Source organism: Pundamilia nyererei, unplaced genomic scaffold (genome assembly GCF_000239375.1).
Source record: "Pundamilia nyererei isolate P.nyererei 1_Seehausen unplaced genomic scaffold, PunNye1.0 scaffold00036, whole genome shotgun sequence".
In the NCBI taxonomy this organism is placed as follows: domain Eukaryota; kingdom Metazoa; phylum Chordata; class Actinopteri; order Cichliformes; family Cichlidae; genus Pundamilia; species Pundamilia nyererei.
This window is the reverse complement of record NW_005187437.1, coordinates 4,171,195-4,195,912: the sequence shown is the minus strand read 5'-3', so window position 1 is coordinate 4,195,912 and position 24,718 is coordinate 4,171,195. Positions and strand designations below refer to the sequence as shown.

Here is a 24,718-nt window from a genome sequence, read left to right as displayed (position 1 = left end):
TTACACTGCAAAGACATGACGAAGCAAGTGCACCACCCCCCTAATCAGTGTTCAGTTAGTCTAAAGGTCAAAGGCTGAAACCTCTGCATTGATTTTGGTTCAACTTTATAGTTTATTATCCATCAGTAAACAATCTCACACAAACTCAGCAGCTGAAGTTATTCCATTTGGATTTCAGTTAATGAACTCAATGGCATTTTAGGGTGACGGCACCTTTTAATTTGAGGAACAAACGTGGGTGGATTAAAGGATTAGTCTGAAGTACTCATGAGCTTGTTGAAGTAGAGAGGAGTTTGAGTGTGAAAGTCATTTTTTGATCTCATAATGAAGTCAAATATTTCCAGAAATGGGCTGTTTTAACAAAAGTGGGTCAGACAAATACACTTTTGTGCTCTCTGTCATTTCTTTTTTCCACTTAGATAAGAATTTATGACTCTGGAGAGAAGTCGAGACTGTTTTCCATGTGAATAGTGGGAATAAAGAAAGTGAAGTCTACACCCTGAGGTTTAAATATCCACCATTTACCCCACAATACTTCTAAGAAATTCTTAGAAAATAAAAAAACTGTACTATTTTCCCCCTTTCATCCCCTCTGACTGCTGTTAAATGATATTCTAGGATAATTGGTAGTAATGTATTTCCAATATGTATTTCTGTCTAGTTATCCATTAAAGATTAACTTCATTATCAAGCCACTGTTGTTTGGTTATTGACGGTTAGCCACGCCCACTAAAAGGATCAGCCAATACAAATGCGAGTAGATCCCCCCAACCCTCCTCCTCACACACACACCCCCCCTTCCCGCTGATGACCGTGAACAAGTTTCACCGGTTCACCCTCCGGCAATGGATTGACGATTCATGTAAATAAAACAGATCGACGCAGCTTAAATTGCGCAAGGATGGCGGACGAGGAGTCACCGAAGGACACGCTACCGGACGAGGAGAGGGAGTTTCAGAAGGCTATAGCGAAAATTGGAGGTAGCGAGAGGATTTATTTGGTGAGTGATGTCTGCAGAAGTAAAGATTTGGACGGAGATGACGCCAAAATATTGCAGGAGTTCGTACGCGACATGTTTCACGACGGCAGTCTGGTGGCAAACGGTCATGGTGGCCCCCACTCAAGTCCGACGAGCGATCATGGCGGTAAAGCAAGTACAAACCACGTTTCCAGCGAGGCGGAGACTGGAAAGGGCAATGAAAATTATCTAACAGCGAGGCCCAAGGACTTGGAATTGGGAGAGGACAGAGAGAAAAAGAGACGACCAGCGGGTAGTAGCAATGCTCAGAGGACAGCAACGAGGAGGGCGAACATTCACAGCCTGAAGCGAGCGATAGACTCCCCTGTCATCATATTCATCTTCAGACAGACTTTCATCGGCCGAGCTCCAAACGAGGTGTGCTTAAAAGAGATCCTCAAGGATGTAAAGGCACGCACGAAACGCGCTACAATCGCTCGGCCAGCTCTGATTGGATTAATCCGCACAACCGACGAGAGCGCCGAGACGCGCCGGTGCGCCCAGCTTCTGGAGCGTCTGATCCGCTCGGTGTTCCACAACCATGCATCAGAGGCGATATGGGTCGGCTGCTTCATCCCGAAGACAGACACCCTAATGCTCAGCATCAAGAAAAACGTCTGCAGAGTTATACATTCATCTCAAGCAGCAGGTGTACACATATTCCACTTGTAGCAAAACCTCAGAAAATCTTATTTATTTCATGCAGTGTGTAGAAAAAAAAATGTTTTAGTGTGACCATCTGCAACAACCGCACACACCCATGTCAGCAGGACACATGCTTGTAAACATGGAGTTTGAACCCTGGCACATTTAACCAGGCCAGCATGGGAATATTGTACAATGTACAGCATATTAGATCAGCAAGAGGCAAACAGCATAATTTGTCCAAGATATAATATGTTAACTATTATACCGAAGCCTCCACTACTCATAATATGATCGTTGTATGCTCACCAATGAGCACTACTTCAATTCAAGTCCATACAGGACATACTTTAATGTACTTTAATGAGAGAGCTCACTCTTGTGTAGGCCACTTCATGACACTCACAAGACCACACTGCACACATTTTTCTTCCCAGGCAGGGCTGCAAAGGCCAGGAAACAATGGGAGCATTCACAAAACTGTCGCCCCCTTAGAAAAGCTGCCGCATTGTTAAATGCTTCTTATCGCCTTTCAGATAATACTAGGGATGAAGGGAACCCAGTTTTCTGGCCATTGCAACGTTGGTTCAGCCACAGGAGAAGAGAAGACCGAGGTTCAAGCAGCGAGCAAAGAGGTAGCTGCAAAGTAACTTCAGCAGAGAAATGCCTGAACTGCACCACAGTCCTGCAGTCACTTATTTTCACTGCAAGTTCACAAGTTGTCTTTTTTTCAGGTGACGCTGAAAGTGCAGAAGAGGGCATCCCTCTGAAAGCCTGTGCCTTGTCTACTGGACCAACTCTGAATGGAGATCCATCTGGAGGAGACGGCTAATGTAACCTGTGTGCTTTTTAGACTGTGAAAAGAGAAGCTGGCCTCAGTGCTTTGCTACAGTGTTACAATTTTTCTTTGTGATGCTCAGGGACCCACTTCTTATGAGCCAGCATACTTCTTGTCACGTCAAAGCCACCTAAACACTGTCAGGTTTGAAACATGCATTAGTTTGTTACGTGTTGAGAAAGCGTTAGACGGCTTACAGCATAAGTACTCTTATAAAATGATACAGGACTTGATTCCTGGCTCACTGTTTGTCAGGGAACTTGTGTATATCAAATACAGGGAATTAAAGAACAAAATCAACTGACATGATAAAAGCCTTAAAATGTGAAATCTCGCACAGTTTACCTGAATCCAGGTCACGTTCTCGCCTAGAAGCACTGCACTAATTTTCCGGAAAACCGTATTAATTGGATAACAGGGACCCTGGGTGCTTTACTTAAGATTTTCTTTTTCATTTTCATTAGGATTTTGTGTCTTAGAGACAACTTTTAGGACCACCAATATTTGTAACGAGATTTATGTCACTTGTATTTATGTAGCCTACTGACTTATTCATCCCTTTAAATAAACATCATTGGACTTGCCTGAGTGTTCAGCTTTGTTTTAAAACACATACTCCTTGCCTATTCTTTCAATAAAGTAAAAACTGCCTGGGTGACAACTAGTAGTCATCGAAAGCTGTATTGTCATACAACTTTGCATGAAAAACACGCCGCCCCTTGGCTTCCACGATCTTCATTTAATTGCCAGATGTGCTAATTTACTGTTTGTAAGCGACCTGCCTTGTCTTGACAGAAACGTAGAAGATATTGATGTGTCGATCGCGAATGAAACGGCTCTTAGAGCCGACTCTTTGAAGTGAACGACGTGAGCCGACTCCTTATTGGGAACCGTGGAGTTTGTTTGTTTTTTTTCTCTCACCCTCTCTCTCGCACTTTTTCTCCACTCCACTCCGCACACGAGCCTTGTGCAGTTGCAGATGATAAAGGATTCAGAAAGTTTATTCATGCAGGCCCATAAGACAGAGAATGTGTATCTTCTTTTTGTTTTCATATTTTAATTTATATTTAATTGTGTTGTGGTTTGCAGTGTTTTGTGTTGTTTCACTTTAAAATTGTTTAAAAGGAAAAAGCTGAAAATTTAAATAGTTAAAAGTTGAAATCCTTTACAATAGTAATTCCTTTTGTGCATAATTTTATATTATGGTTAATAATAAATTAATTAAAGCAACAAAACAACCTGAAGAGTCGGTTGGGAGCCGAAAGCACCGGCTCTTTTTAGTGAGTAGAGCCGAAAGAGCCGGTTCTCTAAAAAGAGTCGGAAATCCCAACACTAGTAGAAGAGCTGCTGGGCTGGCAGGTCGCCATTTGAGGTGCCAGTATAAAAATCGGATACATTCAACTACATTTACAAATTCCCCACATTTTTTCAAATAATATTTACGTTATCTTTATGTTAATTAGTTATAAAACTGGAATATGTTGGTCCAACTGATGAATCCAGCGTGAATTGTATACATTTTTTACGTTTTTAATCAGGCATAGTTACAGCTGGCCAACCCGAGGGTCCTTCAGACAGGGACTTGCGGTGTTGAACAAAAAGAAGTTAGCAGCGGCTGCGTTCAGTTCGGTGGTTAAACATATCCAAATATTGCAAATCTTTTCTTTAACTTCCCCCAAATCACACGAAATTTCGCCGTCACACTAGGATACGCGGGACCGCGGAGGGACCGAAGAGCCAATCATGATAACATCTGCCGGTAAGTAGTTAAAGGTAGCTTTATTTTGTTAGCCGTTGCCATTGATTTAGCTGAGTCACACGGCTAGTACTTGGCAGCCCACCGTAGACCGTTGATCACATATAAAATTACTAAAGTAGTTATAGTAAGGAGAAACACATTTCATTGTGGATTTCCCGTGCTTCAGAAATGGTTTTAATCACTACAAGGCTGTTTAAATGGAGGAAGCGGAAATAAATTACAGTAATGGCAACAGCATGGATCTTTATAGATAAACATGTTCATTTTTGCTTTCATCTGAGACGTAATTTCCGATGACGTTATGTGTTTGAATACATCCTAAATGCTGCTGTCATCTTAGTATTGCTATAAACAATCTTCAAATTGCCAGATTTTGGGCTAACATTATATTTGATCCTCAATAAGCTTCTGTATCTCCTCAGACCGTATTGTAATGTATTCTTAGAATGTATTGTCTTTGATTTGCAAATGTATTTAGTATTTGAAATGACCGTTGGATCAAAAGAAAAGTATTTGGATTTTATGAAGTAAACATCCATTTAATAATTTCTTTTGTTTTCTAGCTGGAATTATTTCTCTCCTTGATGAGGATGAGCCCCAGCTTAAGGTAAGAGTTGGCTGTAGGGTAGTCAATTGAATATTCGGGTAACGGGAGATTTTCATGTCTTGTTATCTCACCACAAGAGATACAGTTGCAGAGATAAAGTCTCTTGACTTTTATGAATTGTCAGTGTGGCCCATCAAGTTTTGGTCAATGTTTTATTTTTCTACGTGACATAAATGTAAACTCATTTGGTGTATGCAGTATTACATAAAAGTGAATACAAAGATGAATATTTAAACAACACGTCTGTTTTTCTTGCAGGAGTTTGCTCTGCACAAGCTAGATGCCATTGTGAATGACTTTTGGGCTGAGATTTCAGGATCCGTGGATAAGATGTAAGTAGCGAAGAGCTTATATTATAGTTATTACAGTACTGTAACATAAGTCAGCAGGAGCTTAAGCTCATTGTTTATTTCTATGTCTGTTGTAGGGTTAAAGATTTAACTGACTTTCCCTGTAAATGCTGAGACACTGACAACAGTATTTACTCTCCCTCAAAGCTCCCTCATAGTTCAGTAATAAATGCAGAACTGAATGATTTTGATCATCTCTGATCTGATCTACAATTTACTCAATGGTGATTAGAAAAATGGCTCCTGACAGTTTTGTTTTATGTAACTCGTTGTTGTCTCCTCACAGTGAAGTCCTATATGAGGATGAGTCTTTCCGGAGTAGAGAATTTGCAGCCTTGGTGGCCTCCAAGGTTTTCTACCATCTTGGTGCCTTTGAAGAGTCTCTAAATTATGCTCTTGGTGCAGGAGATCTTTTCAGTGTCACAGATGACTCAGAATATGTGGAGACCATCATTGGTGAGTGGGGGGGGGGACTTCTTCTCACCAGTGCAAAGTAAAATAAAGATGTAATGTTGGACTTAAGGTTTATTCTCCGTTGCTTTCTAATGAAAAGTATGTATGAAATAAATATATTTACCTACATAACTTGTTATTTTTGTGGATGCAGCCAAATGCATCGACCATTACACCAAGCTGCGGGTGGAGAATACCGAGCTGCCAGAGGGCGAAGAGAAGAAAACCATAGACCCCCGTCTCGAGGGCATTGTCAACAAGATGTTCCTGCGTTGCCTTGACGATCACAAGTATAAACAGGCCATTGGCATCGCCCTGGAAACAAGACGTCTGGACATGTTTGAGAAAACCATCTTAGAATCAGTCAGTGCAGTTTTCTGCTAACTTGAGATTATTTTGGATCTTTACAACAAGTTTTAATAAGATTTACGCTTTGGTTACTGCTGTTGATTGTTCAAGGTTATTAACGTTTCATCTTAAGAATTTCTTTCTTTTCACTTCCCTTCCAGAATGATGTGAGTGGCCTCCTTGCCTACAGCTTGAAGGTGTGCATGTCCCTGATGCAGAACAAGAAGTTCCGTAACGACGTGCTGAGGGTGCTGGTCAAACTCTACATGAACCTGGAAAAACCAGATTTCATCAATGTCTGTCAGGTAACAAATGAATTGTTCAAACACCTGAGCCAAGGAAACTGGCGCAGGTGATCGTGCTTTCACTTCTTTTTTTTCTTTTTTTCCCCTCCAATGTTTTATCCATTGATTTGTTGTTTGTGACAGCATACACAAACACAGAAAAGAAATAAAAGGCTTTCAGGCACGAAAACATATGGAGGGAATTTAAGACGGTGCGACTCTCGAAGTTCTCAAACATGAAGAAAACCTGTCAAGAATATAACAAAAATATATTAAAAACATTTTTGCATCTTATGGGGCCGAGAAAAAAGTAAAGATCACAGCTTGTAAGAGTTAATATGGTATTATTGAAGAAAAGGCCCTCATCTCCTATTAAATCTCCCCTGAATATCTGGTTTACACATGCATAATTCTTCCAGTTGTAGAAAAGATAACGTCCTTAATGTAGTTTCGTAGAAGAGGTAGACTTCCAATTTATATGTTTCTTGGCAAGCACAATTCCTTGATACAGATGAATCTGGATGCCAGGTGAAAACCCAAGGGTTTCTACGGAGCATCCAAAGATTGCCAAGTTATGGTTAGGTTTAATGTCTCTGGAGAAGGCTGCTGAAAGCCACTAAAATGACGTTATGAAAAATGAAAACTCCAAATGATAAGATCAAAATTTATATGTAATCACAATCTTCATGATTCCAGAGAGTTCACTTTCAGGCACACATTATAGCAGGTATTTTCTGTTAGATAAGAATCTCTAACGATCAGTCAACCAAACCAACATCTGCCCTGAGTCATGCTCAGAGTTATTTGTGTGATTTTTAAAATAGTTGATAGTACTGCTGTATGTTGATCCAAAACTATTTCAAACTAACATCCCTCTCCACTTATCTCTCTCTCTCCCCCACTCCAGTGCCTGATATTCCTGGATGATCCGCAGGCTGTGAGTGATATCCTGGAGAAGCTGGTGAAGGAGGACAACCTGCTAATGGCCTACCAGATCTGTTTTGACCTCTATGAGAGTGCCAGCCAGCAGTTTCTGTCCTCTGTCATTCAGAACCTGCGTACTGTTGGGACACCTATTCCTGCAGTCCCTGGTTCCACAAATACAGGCACCGTGCCCACGCCAGACAAAGAGAGGTAGGCAGGGACAAAGAGTGACTAATTCTGAAGCACTTTGTCTTGGTTCATGTTTATAGGTCTTGGGCTTTTTCAGAGATAGTGGCTCTGATTTAAGGCATTTCTCTGCAGAAGAGTTCTTTTAAAATGCTGTATGGTGGGAAAACCTTTTGACCCTTTGTCAGTGAGAATAAAGCCCACTAAGTTTCTGGTGGGCATCTTAAAGCTTCTGAAATGAAGCAAACTAAAGTAAAGAAATACAAAAGATTGAGTTTGAATTGAGTCTAATACACACGCATCTTACAGACTGAAACTTGTTGTCTCTTGTATGTTTTATAGTGATGCAATGGAGACCGATGACAAAGCTGGCAGCTCACCTGCTGGAAAGCCTGCAGAAACGGTTAGCAGTTTGGATTTTTGGGGGTTTTAACTGCAGTATATCTTTGATAACTGGAGCCTGCACAACAAAGCATGTTCGCCATAATCAGTACAGCTTAGTCATGTGATCTAGGCTAACAGTCACGCTAAGCAGTTTGTATACATGCACATAAAACTGGTTGCGTTGGCATCAGCTGGAAAAGTCTAGAGCCACACGGTTCTCACAGGAATAACAAAAAGTAATCCTGAAACATGATGAGGAATTCTAAAATATACTGCGAGTTAAAAGGAGTTTATTAGAGTCAGAATCGTGTTTGCCAAGTATATATATATAGCAGTGTAGTCTAGTTAAGCATTCAAAGTCGAGAAGAAAAGTTCAAAGAAAAAATGCAGATTGCACATCATTAGTACTACCTTACTAAATATCAATACTAACTCAGTGTGGCCTTTAGCTGCAGTCTTGATAGTGTTATTGAATGCTGGGAGGGAGGAATGAATATAAAACTTCAAGTTAAAGTTGAAAGTAGAAAGAAGAAAATCAACTGGACAGTAGTTTTGGGGGGAGGGGGGTTAAATAAATACACTCTGATTTGTTGCCTTTAATATATCCTGTCACATTGTCCTTCTGTCTTTTTACAGAAAGATGAGTCCAAAGACCAGAATGCAAAGATGATCAAGATCCTGAGTGGGGAGATGGCCATTGAGCTTCACCTACAATTCTTAATTCGAAATAACAATACAGATCTAATGATTCTGAAAAACACAAAGGTAACGTTCGCTGCCAGTGTAATGTGCAGTTTTGAAGAAGATTGTTTACAACCAGATGAACTGCATTTTGCTTGAGCTCACTTAATGTGCCGTAGCGACCACTTCCTGAAACTCCCTGATTTTTGTGCCTCCTTTTACTCCAGGACGCGGTTCGAAATTCAGTGTGCCACACAGCTACGGTTATAGCCAACTCCTTCATGCACACAGGAACCACAAGTGACCAGTTCCTCAGGTAACTGTGCTGGGAGGATGATAAAACACTGAAAAGATTACAGAGGGTTGATAAACGTGTTGTTTTCGAGTGACTATAACCCCAGTGTTTTTTGTTCTTGTAGAGAAAACTTAGAATGGCTGGCAAGAGCAACAAACTGGGCAAAATTCACAGCGACAGCAAGTCTGGGTGTCATCCACAAGGTAGAGTTCTGGCACAGTGATGGTAATACTAAGAAAACCAGAAAGGATTTTGTTCTAATGTTATGCTTTTCTAATCTTACTGCCTGCTCAGAATGTTTTAGACAAAGATTAAAATGTTTCTAATGTTCAAAATGTTGAAAATGCTTTCTTTCAGGGTCATGAAAAAGAGGCGCTCCAGTTAATGGCCACCTACTTGCCCAAAGATACCTCCCCTGGCTCTGCCTACCAGGAAGGAGGCGGGCTGTATGCCCTGGGCCTCATTCATGCCAACCATGGCGGGGACATCATTGACTACCTGCTCAGTCAACTCAAGAACGCCAGCAATGATGTGAGTTTTTAGGTTTGGTTTCATGCTTGGTTGTCAGATAAATGTTACACTTGTGCCCCAGCTAAAGCTTTTTAGAGAGCAGGAGCTAGTTTAAGTCTCTGTGTCAGTTTTATGCTTTCACTGATGGTGTGCTTTCTGTTCCACGGTCACAGATTGTCCGTCATGGCGGTGCTCTTGGCCTGGGTTTGGCTGCATTGGGCACGGCTAGGCAGGATGTCTACGATCTGCTCAAGTCGAACCTCTACCAGGATGATGCTGTCACTGGTACGTAGGCCCTGTCAGTGAAGGGGCTTTTTGAATTTTAAAGCCCCAGTTTGCTTTTTACTGTTCTGCTTACTAATAATAATGTTTCTACAAATATGACAAAGAATGATTTGGTTTTTTATTTTTGTTTGTTTTGAGCATCTTTGCTACGTCCCTTATTAGAGTAGAACTTTCAGACGTTTTAAATATGTGTTTTGTTATGTTTTTTAATTGTATGTGGACCAAAAAAAAAAAGCAGGGTTTTTTGTTTGTTTTTAATCCTGTGTGATGTGTTATGGAATTTTAATTAACAAAGCCTACAGACACAGTGAGCAGTAGGCCAACAACTTTTAATAATAAACACAAGCATGCTTGGAGAGAGCTGCCATCATGGGGCACTGACAGCAGTCTCTCTACCGATGAACAGCACAGCCCTGGTTTAAATACAGTCAGACAAAAGTACTTTCACAGCTGTTAACCCTCTCCAGAATGTGGGAGATTTTTTTATAACCTTATCTCTTCTTACCGTGATTGCCCCTTGTCTCTTCCCCCATCCTCAAAAACACAGAACAAAAGGCTTCACACCTGTGGAAGTTCCCCACTTGTTGTCACCCCCTTTCTCAGAGGCCTTGCTGTGTGTGTGCAATAAAGTTCGAGCTGAATGCTCTTCCACATATGCACCCTTTAAATGACCCAAAAGTGACATGACTAAAAAATCTGACCAATACATCAAATAAAAGAAATTCCATTATAGATGTCCAAATTTGTTTATTTTTTCTGCTTCTGCGACCTCCCAGGTGAAGCTGCAGGGTTGGCTCTTGGTCTCGTCATGCTGGGCTCCAAGTCGGCTCAGGCGATCGAGGACATGGTGGGCTACGCTCAGGAGACGCAGCACGAGAAGATCTTGCGTGGCCTGGCAGTAGGAATTGCCATGGTCATGTATGGACGTATGGAGGAGGCTGATGCCCTCATTGAAAGCCTCTGTAGAGACAAGGTATGACTAAAAAACACTCAAAAATCAAATTATGTACACCATCAGGTTGAAACTTCTGTCAAAAAAAGTGTCTTTGCCATAGGGTCAACTTACCAATATCTAGAAAATAATCGAAGTTTGATTCTTTAATGGAAAGAATCTCAGTCTGTTTCATAAAGGTCACTACTCTCCGTAAAGCTCACAATTCACTGTGCCGATATTTGATGTATCAAATCCCGTCTGCACTTACTGAACCTCAGGTTGTGTGTATTTCCCATCACATGTGAGACTCTTCCTCTGTACTTTGTGCCAAGATCTAGATGTGGGAAATTACTCAAATTATGTTGATCTTAGTTGTGTATCCAGACACAGTCTTAAAGCTCTGCTTTCTTTCACTGTCTACGGTAGGACCCCATCCTGCGGCGCTCTGGTATGTACACTGTGGCAATGGCATACTGTGGCTCTGGGAACAACAAGGCCATCCGACGCCTGCTACATGTCGCTGTGAGTGCTTCCTTTTTTCCTTCTTTACAACACTGTCACTGAAGGGAGTGCAGGTTTATAATGATGGCACTGAAGCGGATGGAGGATCCACTAATGGCCGGCCTCATAATAGCTGCTAGTCATAATATTGTCAAAAGTATGATTGTTTATTTTCTCCCTTAATCTGTCTTTTTTTTTTCAAAGCTTTAGTAGCTGCTGTTATTAAACTAGTGCCAGTTATTTAAAGCACTGTATTCTTTCAGGGATGATCTTGCAAAACTCTTTGCTAACAGAAATCACTGCAGAGGTGTGAACCACTTTTGTCCTGCAGGTGGCACTTGGTGCTAACTGAATTTATTAGACAGCTTAATAGTAGAGCATATTTCTTTTACTCTGGGTAGTAGGGGATGTGCATTTTTAAGATTAAATCAAGTCCCGTTTAATTGACTGCCTTTCTTTTGTCTATTAAGGTGAGTGATGTGAATGATGATGTCAGACGGGCTGCTGTCGAGTCCATTGGCTTCATCTTGTTCAGGTAAGCCAGACCCCCTTCGTTAAACTATGAACGCTCTGTTTTGGTTTTTTCCGCATGCACCAAAGGCCTTTCTCTTTAAAACCTCAATACTTGTGCCAAAATTCCAGCTTTATGCAAAACACAACCTTTGAACAAAGACATACATTTGAGCAGATCAAATCGTGCATCTGGTAAAAGGAGGGTATTCTGAAGGGTTTTCTAAATATCATTGTTATTACAAATGATGCTTCTTTATGTTAATCTTTTGAACGTTTTAAAAAAGTTATATAATGACAACCAACCAGTGCTCAGTTTGCTGTCCGTCCGTTTATTTTAAACAGTTGCACAGTTATCTTTGTTTGCTGAGGGGAGGTAGAATTAAAGCTCGATGGTTTATGGTTGTTGATTTCAGTGTGTGTCACATCTGCCGCTAACTGGCTGTCTATCTTAAACGCAGCTGGCACACGAACAACAACCTCCACAAAGAGGCACGTGCATTATAGTAGAAACTCAGTGTGATTTTAGATGCTTGTTATATGTAAATTAATAAATAAAAATCATTACCTTAAAAAAAGACTTGCAGAATGCTTACGGCAAAAGAAAAGGGCACAACTACAGCCACCCGTATTAAGGTTAATAGCATTAGCTGCCACAGTAACTTTATAAAGCCGATACCTGTGGATACTCTGGTGTCCCCCACAAACTAGAAGGAGAACAGGGAGTTTACCAGTTTTTCCATCATTACAAGCAGCTGATCTCTTGGTTACTTGTGGGAGTTTTATTTAGCTTTACTACAGTTAGCTTGTTTGGGATTTTAACTTGTGAAGTGAAGTGTTGTTGGTTGATTGGCTAACACAAACGAGTTAATGTAGCAGCTGGCAAATGAATGAAACCAGTGAATGTCATTTCCATGCAGATGTCCTGGAGCTTAGTTGGCTTTGACCAGTCAGGTTCTTGTTATTCACTACGTCACTACTGACACAGAAACAGTTTGGTTTTCTTTCTTTTTTGCTTCAGTTTTCCTGGCTGACCTTGTGTTTTTTATATTTTGTGTAATGAGTTGTCAAAATTTAGTTTAGTAGTAGTTACTGGTCTTCATGAATGATGTTCCTCTGTCAGACAATGACACCACTGAGGTCCTTATCACTTTAACTGTCTTCTCCAGTTATTTACAGGCATTTATCCCACTAACATCAGTGTTTACCCACCATAGAGCAGGGCTCGTGCTAAACAGACTGCCTGGCCACTTCACAAACATCAGGGTGTGCATTTTTAAGCCCAAAAAGGCCATGTGATATCCTGTGATCAATCGGCCGCTACATAAACCTTGTGTAAATTTTCTCTGTGTTTAGAAAGACTTGTGAACCAGAGCTATTTAGTTTGCCTGCTCTTCTCTGATTTCCCACCCTAATGCCTTAAGAATAACTGCATGCACTCCGCCTCACAAGAAGAGCCAGGTTTGAATGCCTTACGTTTCAGCTTTTTCATACTAAATCAGCAGAGTTCCAGTTTGTTTGTTTGTTTGTCTTTTGTTTAACAGTGACACAGTCTATACAGGAATATAACTAATTAGGATTTTAGTTTAGTTGAACGTTTTCCTGGATATTTTTAAACAGAGAAATCAGGAATTGCTCCTTAAATATGCTGTCGTTACAGTATTCGTATTTTTCTTTTTCAGTGTAAATAGCAGTGTTTTTATTGCCAAACTCTGTTATCTGCTTTGGTGTTTATGATTTGGGGAAAAGTGAATAGTCTTTTTTGTTTTGTTTTGTTTGTCTTACTGTGGCTGTTATGCTGTGTTTTGTTTTGCCCAGCCCTTATTTATGATAGAGGCCATTTTTTCTGATCACATTACAGTAACATATGAATGTGGAGATCAACAGCATAACACACAGATGGTTAGAATTTGGCCTTTTTATCAGGAACACAAGAAATATTTTATTAAACACATGTAGATTTCCATTTAAAGTGAACATTTTCTATGTACAGTCTTTTTAAGTGGACATCTTTTTAACATGTCAAAACAGCAGGCTGCGATACACGTACAAGAGTGCTTTTCAAAGGTCCAGCAAATACATTAAGTATCGTTTCAAGAGTGCAAGGCGTTTATGTCTGTCTGTGTTGTCTTGACAAAATATAAGCATGTAGATGGTTTACAGCATATTTAGACAGCAAAAGTTGAAAGCATCAGAATAGGAAATGTACTGTATGCTGCATTCAGGGAGTTTCCAGGTCATCATGATGTCCTGAACTTTGTGGATGTAGTGTTCATAGTTGAAAATAGATCCTTGTGTAACTGATGTAAACAAACATTAGCGATCACTTACTAGTTTCTAAGTGAGGTCACCACCTTGAACCCTGGAGGGCAAAACAAGCCTTCCTTAGACTTCATGTGCTTTACTTTCACCAGAGTTATTAAACCAAAATGCCAGCTAATGTTCACAAGCCGCTCAGTTGTTTACAGCTGCTGGGCAAGTAAAGATAATGGCACTAAATGCTAACACACCTCTCCTGAGGCTGCCGTACAAAAACAGCTGCCAAATCCCACCAAAGGCTAAATTATATTACATTATTATAAGCTTAACAGATGAGTTTCACCTTCCAAACGTGGCATTAGTGACCCATCTCAATCAAAAATAGATAGACCTGCACCTACTGTTGTTTTTGTTTTGGGGTTTTTTTGTGTATGTGCTGGTGGCAGTGTAAGTGCACTGGAGGGATATTGTTACATATTGCAAATATTGCCAAATGGACTGCAGCTTGTGCAATGTACACTTTACAAGTATGGAAAAACATGCAGTATTTTAAATATCAGTGTTTTTGAAAGTTGATCTGGACATTTGCAGCTTGTAACATATTAAAAACGAGTTCTCTGGTGCTCTGATGCTCTGAGTTAGCCAGCATTTTGGTGTTTTGCCCTCTAGGTGTGCGCTACAAAAGACTATGAACAGTTTGGGGTTTGTTGTCTTGCCATTAAATGTATCCAATTGACAGAAACATCTGTTCGTGACAAGCCTTTGTCTTGAAAGAACTAAAATTTGCAACATAAATTTTATCCACTTTAAGTACCCCCCCCACCCCCGATTTATATTCATTTGCTTTGCATGTCCATAGTCTATACACAGCTAACATGTTCCTCCTGCTTATCATCTTCATTTTCAGTCAGAAGTATTGTGTCTAGCACAACACCACTAGATGACTGTACAGGTGGTTGCCGACACCTCAGCGGACTTTGGTAGGCCACAGCTCCAATGCCGTTCTTCATTCCCCGTTTCATGAATAGCTTAGAGTTCTCTGCCATGGAAGATTTGATTGAAATCCTTGTTAGAGTCCACTCTGCAGTTGATGGCCTCAGATGTCCTCCTGACAGGTTACTGGCACAGCTCCTGTAATTACAGGTGATGTAACGTGTGAACGCCTGCCTGAAAGTTTTGTTGAATAGGGTGTAGACCAGCGGGTTAATACCTGATGACACGTAACCCACCCAAACAAAGATCTCCATGAGCCGGGCAATGACGTTGGGATCACACCCTTTGCATAGCACTGAGGTGATATTTGTAATAAAGAAAGGGCACCACATGACTACAAACAGGAGGAAGACTATGCCCAGTACCTTGGATGCACGCTGCTCGTTGCTCAGAGTCTGCATGGACTTCTTGCCCATAGTTGACATCCTGCGAAAGGACTGTTCGTATGGCGTGTGAGCGATCGTGGTGTCCACAGTTGGCTTTTCCTGCATCCGGGGAAGTCTGCTGTCCAGCACATTCATTTGCTCGGCTTCAGTTGAAGCCATAGACTGCTCCCTTTGAAAAACTGTGGACACCACCGGAGAGCTAAAACGCTGAGTGACCTTTGACCTGAGCAAATAAACCTTTTTGCGCAACACATGGACAGTGAGTAGATAGATGACCATCATGATAGTCAAAGGGATGAAGAATGCTGATAAAGAGCCAAATATGATAAAATCCCAGAAGGTGGTTGGTTTCAGCAGGCACGTGTGATTGCTGTTGAAGGTGATGTTGTTGGGAAGGTGGTAGTTCTTAAGGCCCCTAATAGGAATTGGAATTGCAATACCTAGAAAAACGACAACAACTTTAAATACTGGGAAACACTGGTTATTACCACACTCATTGGATGAACAGCTTACTGGCTTGCATTTGTTTTGTTTTTTCTGCAAATGCAGTAATTTTTCATTTGAGAGAAAGAGCTGCTTTTACTGAAATGTGTCTCCAATAACAAGGCATGACTGATTGCAGCATCTTTGTGTTTACAAAATCTAGTAAACTAATCATTCCTGGCAAGTCGTCACCCCCCTCAAAATAAGCCATGGTGTACAGTAAGCTTTAAAAGTTTAAATAAAGCCACACCTGACAGCCAAAGTGAATGTTCCCTTAGTGGTGTGAGTACTGAGCTGTACTGTGCTGTAAAGGTGTTTTCATGTATTTAACGTAAGTTTTTGAGATGCAGCTGATTTTACCTTTTATTTTAAAACTTGGATGTGATTTAAAGTCACAGTGGACTTTAAATCACATCAGTGCTGTTTATATATATGTTGCTGTTTTATGTCATCTGGCATGCATTTCTGAGTGTAAACCAGGTCTTGTTGGGGCTTTTATGTTTTGAGTTTTGACTTTAAAGACTGCTGTAGAGCTGAAGGCTGAACTGACAAACTTACAAATGGATATGAGCCACACCAGTGCGATCTTGACCAGCGCTTTTGCTCTGGATTTGTACTGGCTGTGTTGAATCGGCTTCTTGATGGCAATGTAGCGATCCAGTGAAATGGCACAAAGGTGCATGATGGATGCAGTAGAAAAAAGCACATCAAGGAAGAGCCAGATGGGGCAGAGAAACTCAGGAAGAGGCCATCCAGAGTCTAAAGAGAAGATGAGATGGAAATTAGAGTTGGCAGATAGTTTAATATACTTGTGGTGTAACTCGTTTTCTTGCCAAAAAGAATGCGGTCATACTCTCTGCCCGTTAGGGTAGATATCAGACAATGGCAACGGGTTTGAAGTAGCACTCGTGCAAATGATTGCTGTTTGTTTATCTGTGAGGAATCACTTTACTGGAAAAAGGAGGGTTCGCTGAGTGTTTATGGAGCTCGGCGCTCTTAATGTAGATGTGGCAGAGACTGCGCTCAACAGTAGTGTTTATTTTGAGTTCTGGGTATAAAACTGGCAAGTAGTTGTTCTGGCTTTTGTCTCGTCATCCATTAACATAGTAAAAGACAGTTGTTGGAATTTTCCTGTGTTATGCCCGTCTCCTCCGCCTCCTTACTGCGCTGCTTTCTCGTACTCTGTTTTGATTAAGTTTGACGTGGAAGCTTTTCTCCCCCCAAATGACAAATGATTGACACTTTTGGAAAGTGTTTATTTGTTATATTAGTTTTACAATGTTACTAAAGCAATCCTGCCCTTGTAAGCTTATTTTTTTTATAGTTTTTTGTTTTATGGTTGCCTTTGAAAACATCCTAGTTCCACCACGTGGCAGCCCATTAAAAACTTGGAGCATAGAGCAGAGCTCTCCTGTAGTTCCTAGTTATACAAGGCTCGTGTCAGCACCTCAAAGTCATTTGCAATGTTTTTTCTTTTCTTTTTTTTTGGTTTATAAGGATTACAAAACTGCTATTTGAACAGATGTGGGTGTCTAAGAGTCAACAGTGCAGGACTTTTATTAAAAAAATATGGGGATGAAGTGTTATTACTTAAAAAAGAATAAGAATAATTTGCATTTCTGGCAAGTATAAGAAAGAATGTGTTTATAGCACATTGCACAGTAGAAACAGCTACAATATCCACAGCTCTTTAAATAAAAAAAACATATAGAATAGAGGAGTTCAGAAAATCTAATGTATTAAATTACCACATTATTGGTTAGTAGAGAGCTGGCTTCTCACTTAGGCTTTTCTTTTTTCTTTTTTGGCTACAAGTTGGTTTATTTTAAGTTTACAAGAGTTTCTGTTCACATAGCTCATATTTTAAACAAGAGGACCTCTTACATTTTCCAGGTGTCTGTATACTTCTGCTCAGCAGATGTGAAAGAGTGGCTGAATACTAGAAACATTTTCTGGAAGGGTGTGTTGCATCATCTTTTCTTTGAAACCTATATATTTTAATTCAAAGTAAAGTGGGTTTCTCTGCCAGCTGCAGCCAGCTCTACCTGCCCTACTACTTTACTCCACGAGCAAGTCTGAACGGATGATCAAAGATAAAAGGAGGTTATAGCTGTTCAACTGGAGACACTTTGGTTAATAGAGAAATCTATTTTGTTTTATATGTGATTGGATCGCTAAAGGTAAAGGCCTAATAATTATAGTGACATTGTATAGAGCTGAAAAGAAAAAGAAATGTAACTAACTAATGAACTTCAAAGGACTAGCTGTTAGCCTCTCTGCACCTTCCTCACCTGTTATTAGATTATAAGAAGGGGGATAAAGGTTAAAAAGATAAATTGGACTTCAACCACCTTCATCATTTGCACACGGCTACAAAGCAAACACCTCTGGACACCGGACCAGCACATCTCTAGCCTTAATTAACAATGATAACAGTCTTAATTTACACAACACACGCACAGCTTTATTAGTCTGTCAGCTTACGTGTGTTTTTATTGTTTCTGATTATTTCAAGCCCAGCACAGCTCATCGGCCCCACCTTACAGTTGTATCACTGATTTCACTGAAATGTTTAGTTTAGTTGTGTTGACATTTGTGGTATTAGTGTACCAATGTACTATAACCTTGTCTATGTGACTTTGTTTATTTCGCTAAAGGTTGTTGGCACAGCATGACTGTCCGCACCGTCGTTAGCTATCCTTCACACTAACACACTGTTTCTGTCTGTGTCCTCATGACCTCTTCCAGTTCACCTCAGCGCTTCATCTCTCTCTAAATAGGAGAGGATGACAGCTGCCTGGGTCTTAAAATATATTTCACAAAAGCAGAGCATATTTTAGGAGTCTGTTTTTTGTTTTTGTAGACCTTTGTAACGTTTTAGCAGATAGAAATACTGCTGGAAAAATTAAAGAAATACATTTTAATCACGGTTGGTGTTTTCTCTCAGTTACGTGACTGGACTAGTTCTTAGGACTAAATATTTTCGGCCTAGATAAATTGCTTTAGAGGTTGCCGTATTGAAGTGATGGTTTGAACAAAGAAAAAAGAAATCAATACCCTTTCAGTTTCTTTTATGTTTCAAAGCCAGCTGCTTTTAGCTCAATACCCAGGTTTTTCATGGATCAGAATGGGCCTTTCGGTGTCTACTGAAGCGCGCATACAAAAATGAATGATATGAAAGGACAAAATCTGCACAGGCTTGTTGAAGAGAAATCTGAGTTTTGTTGTTATATGTGGCTGTTTGATAAATTAAACTGTTTATTATGCTTGATGATGAACCCAAAATAAGTGTGGTATAAAATACTAATTTTACTGATGATTTCTCCTTTGGCTGTGACTAAAACTTCTTTGGAGGGTTTACTGGGTGAATTTTGGGCTCAGTGTGCTCAATTATAGCAATGTGAAAGGGGATTAAGCTTCCTGGTAGACTGATGAACAGGCTTTATGTTTCTAATGTGGAGAGTGATGTAAAACCCTTATAGCTGGTATCCTTTTCAATCCAGCGATCCAGTCAGAATTTAAATAGCATGTTTCCAGACACAGATTTGTTACAGAAATAGATGCAATGGCAGATTAATTGTAAAGCCCTTCTTTAATTAGATTCTGCATTAAGGTAAGCGCTTAAGCAGCATCTCTGAGCAATCTTACTTGTGCAGCTTTCAGTGTGACACATCCACATCTGCGCTCTTGTGTGTTAGGCATAATTATAATCCAGCTCATTATCTTTCAATTGAACTAATGGAGAATAATGCGTAGCTTTGCCATAGCTCTGTATTTTGTTGTGGTATGAAGAGGAAAAAAAGATGATACAAGTCTAAATCAGTTCCTGTGCAGCTGTATTTGCACAACACTATTAATGGAATTAATGGAAAAATGGCTTTCCATTGGTAATAGTCCCAGAGGCAAGTCGTTCAGTCCAAGCTGTGGACCTGGCACCAAACCTTTGCCAGAGAAAGTAGACTGTTCACCGTCCACTATCTCTTGTTCTATTTCATCTAGAATAATTTGTTTAGAGATAGTCTTGATTGGATCTAATACTGCCTCTCAAATTGTTTTTCTCCTCTTCTGTTATCCCCAAGTCTTCTGGTCGTTATGCAGATATTAACGCCTAATGAAGGTTTAATACAAGTTTGCTGTGAATTAGGGGACATTCTTCATTAAATCACTTCGGTCACTCTTGAACTCACTTTAAAAAATTGTTTTCAAAATTTGTTGGTGGTTTGGACATCAATTTTCAGTGTTCTTCTGGATATTATGACAGATTATGATCTGTCGGGGCGATCGTGGCTCAAGAGTTGGGCGTTCGCCTTGTAATCGGTTCGAGCCCCGGCTTGGACAGTCTCGGTCGTTGTGTCCTTGGGCAAGACACTTCACCCGTTGCCTACTGGTGGTGGTCAGAGGGCCCGGTGGCGCCAGTGTCTGTGTGTGTGAATGGGTGACTGGATGTGTGAAGCGCTATACAAATACAGGCCATTTACTATATTAAAGAAAGAAATATAATCATTCCAATGGTGCTTTGTTCAGAGTCACACCTTAGACATGGGTGAGGTACTGTTGGCAGTTGTTTGCTGGGGGAGCGTCTGGAGTTTAAATACTGTTTATTTTGTAAGCATAATAAAAAATATTATTATTATTAGTTTTTTTTTAAATAAATGTAAACGACCTTTTAAAAGGGAAAAAATAAGAAATGTTATGCTTGGGTTTCTAGGATTTTTACCTGTGCAGCTTTAATGCTACCTATATAATGTAAAAAAGCATATGCAGTATATGTGCAATGAAGCTGTCAAAGCCAAAGCTCCGTGCTAAACTTACTGTAGAGAACAGTGACCAATGCAATGGGCATCACTAGGAGTCCCACCAGCAGATCGGCTACAGCAAGTGACATTAGAAAGTAGTTGGTAGCATTCTGCAGCTTTTTCTCCAGCGACACAGCGAGAATGACCAGGATGTTTCCTCCGATCGTGGGGATGATGACCATGACAATGAGCAAGGCAGCCCATTTCAGCTGAAGCTCAGACACTTTGCCTGCGTGTGAGCTGTTAGCCTCGAGCTGTGCCATGGCTGGCTGAGACAGGGTGCTGCTGAGCATACAGCGGGCTTGAGTGTAGGTCGGGGCTCTAATCTTTCTGGTCTGGGAGACTCGGTCAGCATGGTCACTGGGTCCCACAGACAAGGGCACAGGGTAGGGTGAGACAGTTCAGGGGCGGCACACAAGATCCTGCATCCCGTAAAAGCCAAACGAAGATGATCTTTGTTCTTATAAAATCCAAAGCTGGCAATAATCCCAACACGATTAGTAGCTCCACAGTGCGATGTTCCGCAAGTGAGCAGGGGTCCTCACTTTCCCAGGCAGCTGACACTCTTGACATCCACTTCAAAGAAGAAATAGGTCTGTTAGAGGGGTAGTGATTAGTCATTTTCTTTACCCGAATAATGACAAAATGCAGCAATGGTAAGTAATAAATAGAGCAAAGACAGTCAGATCATGAGTTATGTGAATGCCAAGCTGGGAAAACAGAGTGATGGCTTAAAAGCTTTTCAGATTTCTTCTGTTATACAGTTAAAGGTTAATAAAAGATGCAAGTTGTTTGTACACAGTGTTTCAGCTGATATTTGTTGATTAAAATTAGATGAATGTGTAGGATTTTGAATTTATATACCTTCCAAAGCAGTGGTTTAAATGATGTCGAAACCCATTTTCAAATAAAAAAATAAACTAGTATTGTGATAGTTTTGCAAAAGTTTCATACCTGTTTCCCAAGGTAATGTTAGCTGTCCTTCTCCTTTTGTGTTTTCAGCTCTTCAAGTCTTTTCCCAAACCTTTACGTCTTAGCGCTGTTGAACACTAAAACAGTATTCTGAGCTGGGAAAAGAGAGCCGCTTGACACCCCGTGCATTTCACTCTTTGCACACCTTGTAAGGTGGGACAGCTTGGTCTCTTTTAATGTCTCCTATGTCATCTTTAAATTTCTTCCCTTCCCATAGAAGAATGTGACAGAGAACGCCCTCCCTCAGCAGCGAATCCTAAATCTGTCTTAGTCTGAAGCGGTCCGTGATGTGGAATTTATTCGCTTCCACATGTTGGAGGAACTTCCAGTCTCGCCGCGCGTCACCTACCGCGATCACAGGTTTAAAACTTTCAGATGTTGTTGCTCCTCTGCTGCTCACCCGTTCTCACTCGTTGCCTCTCGTCTGCAGCCTGCGATCAGCTCACGCTCGCTCTCTCTCGTCCCCTCCCTCCCCCTTCTGCTTGCAAGTGACTCAGACTCTATACAAAACAGATGAATGTCTTCATGATGGCAACATGCCAGTTGTTCTGGGAGGTAATTTCCTTCAACACCGCCGTCCTACTGTTTATATTTGTCACTTTCTGTTCACTCCTCTGCTCGAAGAAGAGGGGAGGTAGGAGCACTGTATGGGGGGAACCTTTTGTGTAGAGGTACATGCTTGAAAATGTACTTATACTACATAGCTGTTAAAGCCTTTTGTCCTCAGTGAGCTCACATTGAGAAAATCTCAGGAAACCTTTTTTTAATAGATGATATATATTTTAAGAAATTATCCCTTATTTATGTATATTTTTGTTTTCTCTATAGATTTTTTTGCTTGTAGTCATGATGTTGCTTTGATTTTTTGCTTTTAAAAGCAGATTTATTTATTTATTTATTTTTTAAGTTCAGAGTGTACCCTTGGATATTTTAGATGATACATGCCCCTTGTTTCTGTCAAGGTGGCAGTACATGCATAAGATAATCTGCTCTCTTTTACTTTAAACTTCATTAAAGGATAAGCAATCTCTTCAGTCCCAGAAGTTTAACATTTTTTAAATGCTTAAATCATCACATCAGGTGTAGCACTGTGATTAGAGGCAGCATCTATCTCTCCAACAGCTGCTTTTACCCGAACATGTTTTCAGTATGATAACTAATCTTATTTCTTGGGATCTGCATGTTTGCCAACTTTTAAACTGCTGCAACATTAAAGGAAATAAAAACGTTATGTACCATTAGACGTGACACATTTTTTTTCTCCCAGTTTAAGCAGTTTAACAAGTTAACAGTCTGCCCTTTGGCAGCTGCTTATCACTTATTATTATAGCAGTATACTCACACGTGTTTGTTTTGTTTACTCTTTGGATGAATTTTGATTACCTTTTAGCGTAAACTATAAAAGCCACATGACCTCTTGTCTAAAATTAACATTGTCCAGGTGTTTTTCATGATGTATTTTACGACTGCTTCCTGTAACAGACAGGAAGCAACCGAATGTGATCTGCAGTCATACAGCAAGACCACATCAATGACTGCCAGTCACATTTCATGCAGAAAAATTACATGTTTTAAGATTTTTTTTCTTTGCTCTACACCTGCAACTTTGACTTTGAGTGGAGTCATAAACTTGGTGCTCCGTTTTTTGTCTCTTTCCTTTGAGTTAATTCTGAGGTTTTTAAGTCCATCACGCATTACCAGGATATTGAACTTGAAGTCGAATTATAGACGTCACAGCTTCACAGGCTTTCATGTGAAACAAATGCTGAATATTGATTTCTTCTCTCCATCTCACTTCTTCTATTTTGATGGTGGTTAAAGGTAATCTTTTACTGAACAAAGCTGAAAAGGCTTCAGATTGAGCTATTCAGATAACCAATCGCCAAAGTTTTCTCAAGGTGTGCTTCAAGCTATTGTGCAGTCAGTTTCAAAAAAGCATCATAAATATTTTTATTTAACCTAAATGCTTATTCTGTGTGAGCCCTTTACAGTTTGGCTCTCACCCAAATGTAGATTGAAGGACACCGTCCGTCGGTCTACAGGAATAGAAAAAAACCCTCTGGAGGTGACACTGAAATCTGATCCAAATCTCTCAGTGATTGCCACTTGTGATCTCGCTAAATCCTAATATAATGGTCGAGCTGAGCTTTTAATTCCAGACAGACCAGTGCAGATTACTCACTGCGGACATGCCTCCATATTGATTGGACAGTTTAAGAGTTTGTGGCTTTTTGTGTGTGTGTGTGTGTGTTAATCTTATTATGACATATTTTTCTGAAGGGGCAACTTATTAATTCCAAGATGGAGTTTTTCCAGTCTATAGTGTTTTCTACTTCTGTTGAATAGGTTATATATTCTGTCCATTAACGCGACTGTTTTTAATGATGAGTAAAAAGACTGATTCAAACATTTCTTTCTATGCTTTATAGTTGTAAGGCTCATAACGAGGTGATTATAGCTTCAGTTGTTGGACCCAGTGTAGTTGATCCAGTCAGTAGTGAAATAAGTCATCTTTGTGAAGCTTTAAAGCTTCCAAGACTGTTTTTACTGAACTTATACCATAATTTTCATATAATTTGTGAACACATTTGTAGAATAATTCGGCATATAGACAAACACAGTTTAAAGCCTTTTTTTTTTTTTAACAAACTAGAATCCAATAAGCACCACTGTTTCATTCTTCTGCTCTTCTATTTGTTCTGTGGATCATTGAGCTTTTAGTGTTATGTGAGAAACAGGGACCGCCTCTTTATTTCCACTATAGCATTGCTGGGTCAGTTAGTTAAACGTGGCCGTTCTCTGTGATCCTTGAGTCACTGATTGGCATCTGTTTGCAGTTTAAAGCAGACCAACTCTTCATGCAAAACTCTGCGTGATCTCACCAATCAGCCTACCAATTCAAGCCCGGGCAGAGCCGTTGTTATCACAAGGGAATTATCAGATAATGTTCAACATCATGTTTTTGTTTTTTCCCTCCTCTTTTGTGCGTTTGCGTGTGCCCGTGCATATTTTGCTTCAAAGTGATTTTTGTTTAGTTTTTTTTTTTTTTAACTAAGAGAATTTTTACTCAGAAAACAATAACGACTGTCACCCGCTGAGCTAAATTTTGATATGATCTTGCAGGTTGTGCCTATATGACTAAAGCGGTGCTGGTAAATATGTGTTTATTTAGCACATTCCTTCACATTTGTAGGAATTTGTAATGTTTTTACCATGTGGTTAATATTGTACAATTTACCCAAACCATTTGGTTAGGATGTCCTCACTAAGATATAAAGTGTGTGTGTGTGTGTGTGTGTGTGTGTGTGTGTGTGTGT

General features: G+C 40.1%; 3 protein-coding genes across 7 annotated transcripts in view; 2 read left to right on the top strand and 1 right to left on the bottom strand.

Moving 5' to 3' along the window:
* The first annotated feature begins 791 nt into the window (after positions 1–791).
* On the top strand, positions 792–3,085 carry LOC102206558 (uncharacterized protein C2orf72). The gene is made up of 3 exons (XM_005730355.1): positions 792–1,667; positions 2,200–2,298; positions 2,398–3,085. The coding sequence occupies exons 1-3, from the start codon at positions 902–904 to the stop codon at positions 2,493–2,495; spliced, it is 963 nt and encodes a 320-aa protein (XP_005730412.1). The 5' UTR covers positions 792–901; the 3' UTR covers positions 2,496–3,085.
* Positions 3,086–4,056: 971 nt separating this feature from the next.
* psmd1 (proteasome 26S subunit, non-ATPase 1) overlaps positions 4,057–24,718 on the top strand; it is a 36,929-nt gene continuing 16,267 nt past the window's right edge. The window contains exons 1-16 of the mRNA XM_013910130.1: positions 4,057–4,260; positions 4,824–4,867; positions 5,126–5,199; positions 5,504–5,673; positions 5,825–6,033; positions 6,180–6,323; positions 7,210–7,436; positions 7,755–7,815; positions 8,433–8,561; positions 8,705–8,793; positions 8,897–8,975; positions 9,130–9,303; positions 9,456–9,567; positions 10,344–10,540; positions 10,928–11,023; positions 11,473–11,537. Coding sequence (XP_013765584.1) covers positions 4,245–4,260; positions 4,824–4,867; positions 5,126–5,199; positions 5,504–5,673; positions 5,825–6,033; positions 6,180–6,323; positions 7,210–7,436; positions 7,755–7,815; positions 8,433–8,561; positions 8,705–8,793; positions 8,897–8,975; positions 9,130–9,303; positions 9,456–9,567; positions 10,344–10,540; positions 10,928–11,023; positions 11,473–11,537 — 1,886 coding nt within the window. The 5' untranslated portion in view covers positions 4,057–4,244. The remainder of the gene's footprint in view (positions 4,261–4,823; positions 4,868–5,125; positions 5,200–5,503; positions 5,674–5,824; positions 6,034–6,179; positions 6,324–7,209; positions 7,437–7,754; positions 7,816–8,432; positions 8,562–8,704; positions 8,794–8,896; positions 8,976–9,129; positions 9,304–9,455; positions 9,568–10,343; positions 10,541–10,927; positions 11,024–11,472; positions 11,538–24,718) is intronic.
* On the bottom strand, positions 13,509–21,859 carry htr2b (5-hydroxytryptamine (serotonin) receptor 2B, G protein-coupled). 5 transcript variants are annotated; one of them, XM_005730353.1, is made up of 5 exons: positions 21,384–21,859; positions 20,446–21,005; positions 16,192–16,392; positions 15,130–15,590; positions 14,840–14,902 (listed from the first exon to the last, which is right to left on the bottom strand). In XM_005730353.1, the coding sequence occupies exons 2-5, from the start codon at positions 20,720–20,722 to the stop codon at positions 14,888–14,890; spliced, it is 954 nt and encodes a 317-aa protein (XP_005730410.1). In that variant the 5' UTR covers positions 20,723–21,005; positions 21,384–21,859; the 3' UTR covers positions 14,840–14,887. The 5 variants fall into 5 exon arrangements, with proteins under 5 accessions (XP_005730408.1, XP_005730407.1, XP_005730409.1 ...); XM_005730351.1 differs by having other exon boundaries at positions 13,509–15,590; positions 20,446–21,024; XM_005730350.1 differs by having other exon boundaries at positions 13,509–15,590.

Excerpts from the sequence above, each read along its gene's own strand:
- LOC102206558 (XM_005730355.1), top strand. The coding sequence starts at position 902 with ATGGCGGACGAGGAGTCACCGAAGGACACGCTACCGGACGAGGAGAGG. Across the intron at positions 1,668-2,199 it reads ACATTCATCTCAAGCAGCAG|ATAATACTAGGGATGAAGGG; the intron begins GTGTACACATAT and ends ATCGCCTTTCAG. Across the intron at positions 2,299-2,397 it reads TTCAAGCAGCGAGCAAAGAG|GTGACGCTGAAAGTGCAGAA; the intron begins GTAGCTGCAAAG and ends TCTTTTTTTCAG.
- htr2b (XM_005730351.1), bottom strand. The coding sequence starts at position 20,722 with ATGCTCAGCAGCACCCTGTCTCAGCCAGCCATGGCACAGCTCGAGGCT. Across the intron at positions 16,393-20,445 it reads ATTGGTCACTGTTCTCTACA|ACTCTGGATGGCCTCTTCCT; the intron begins GTAAGTTTAGCA and ends TCTTCTCTTTAG. Across the intron at positions 15,591-16,191 it reads GGTGTGGCTCATATCCATTT|GTATTGCAATTCCAATTCCT; the intron begins GTAAGTTTGTCA and ends TCGTTTTTCTAG.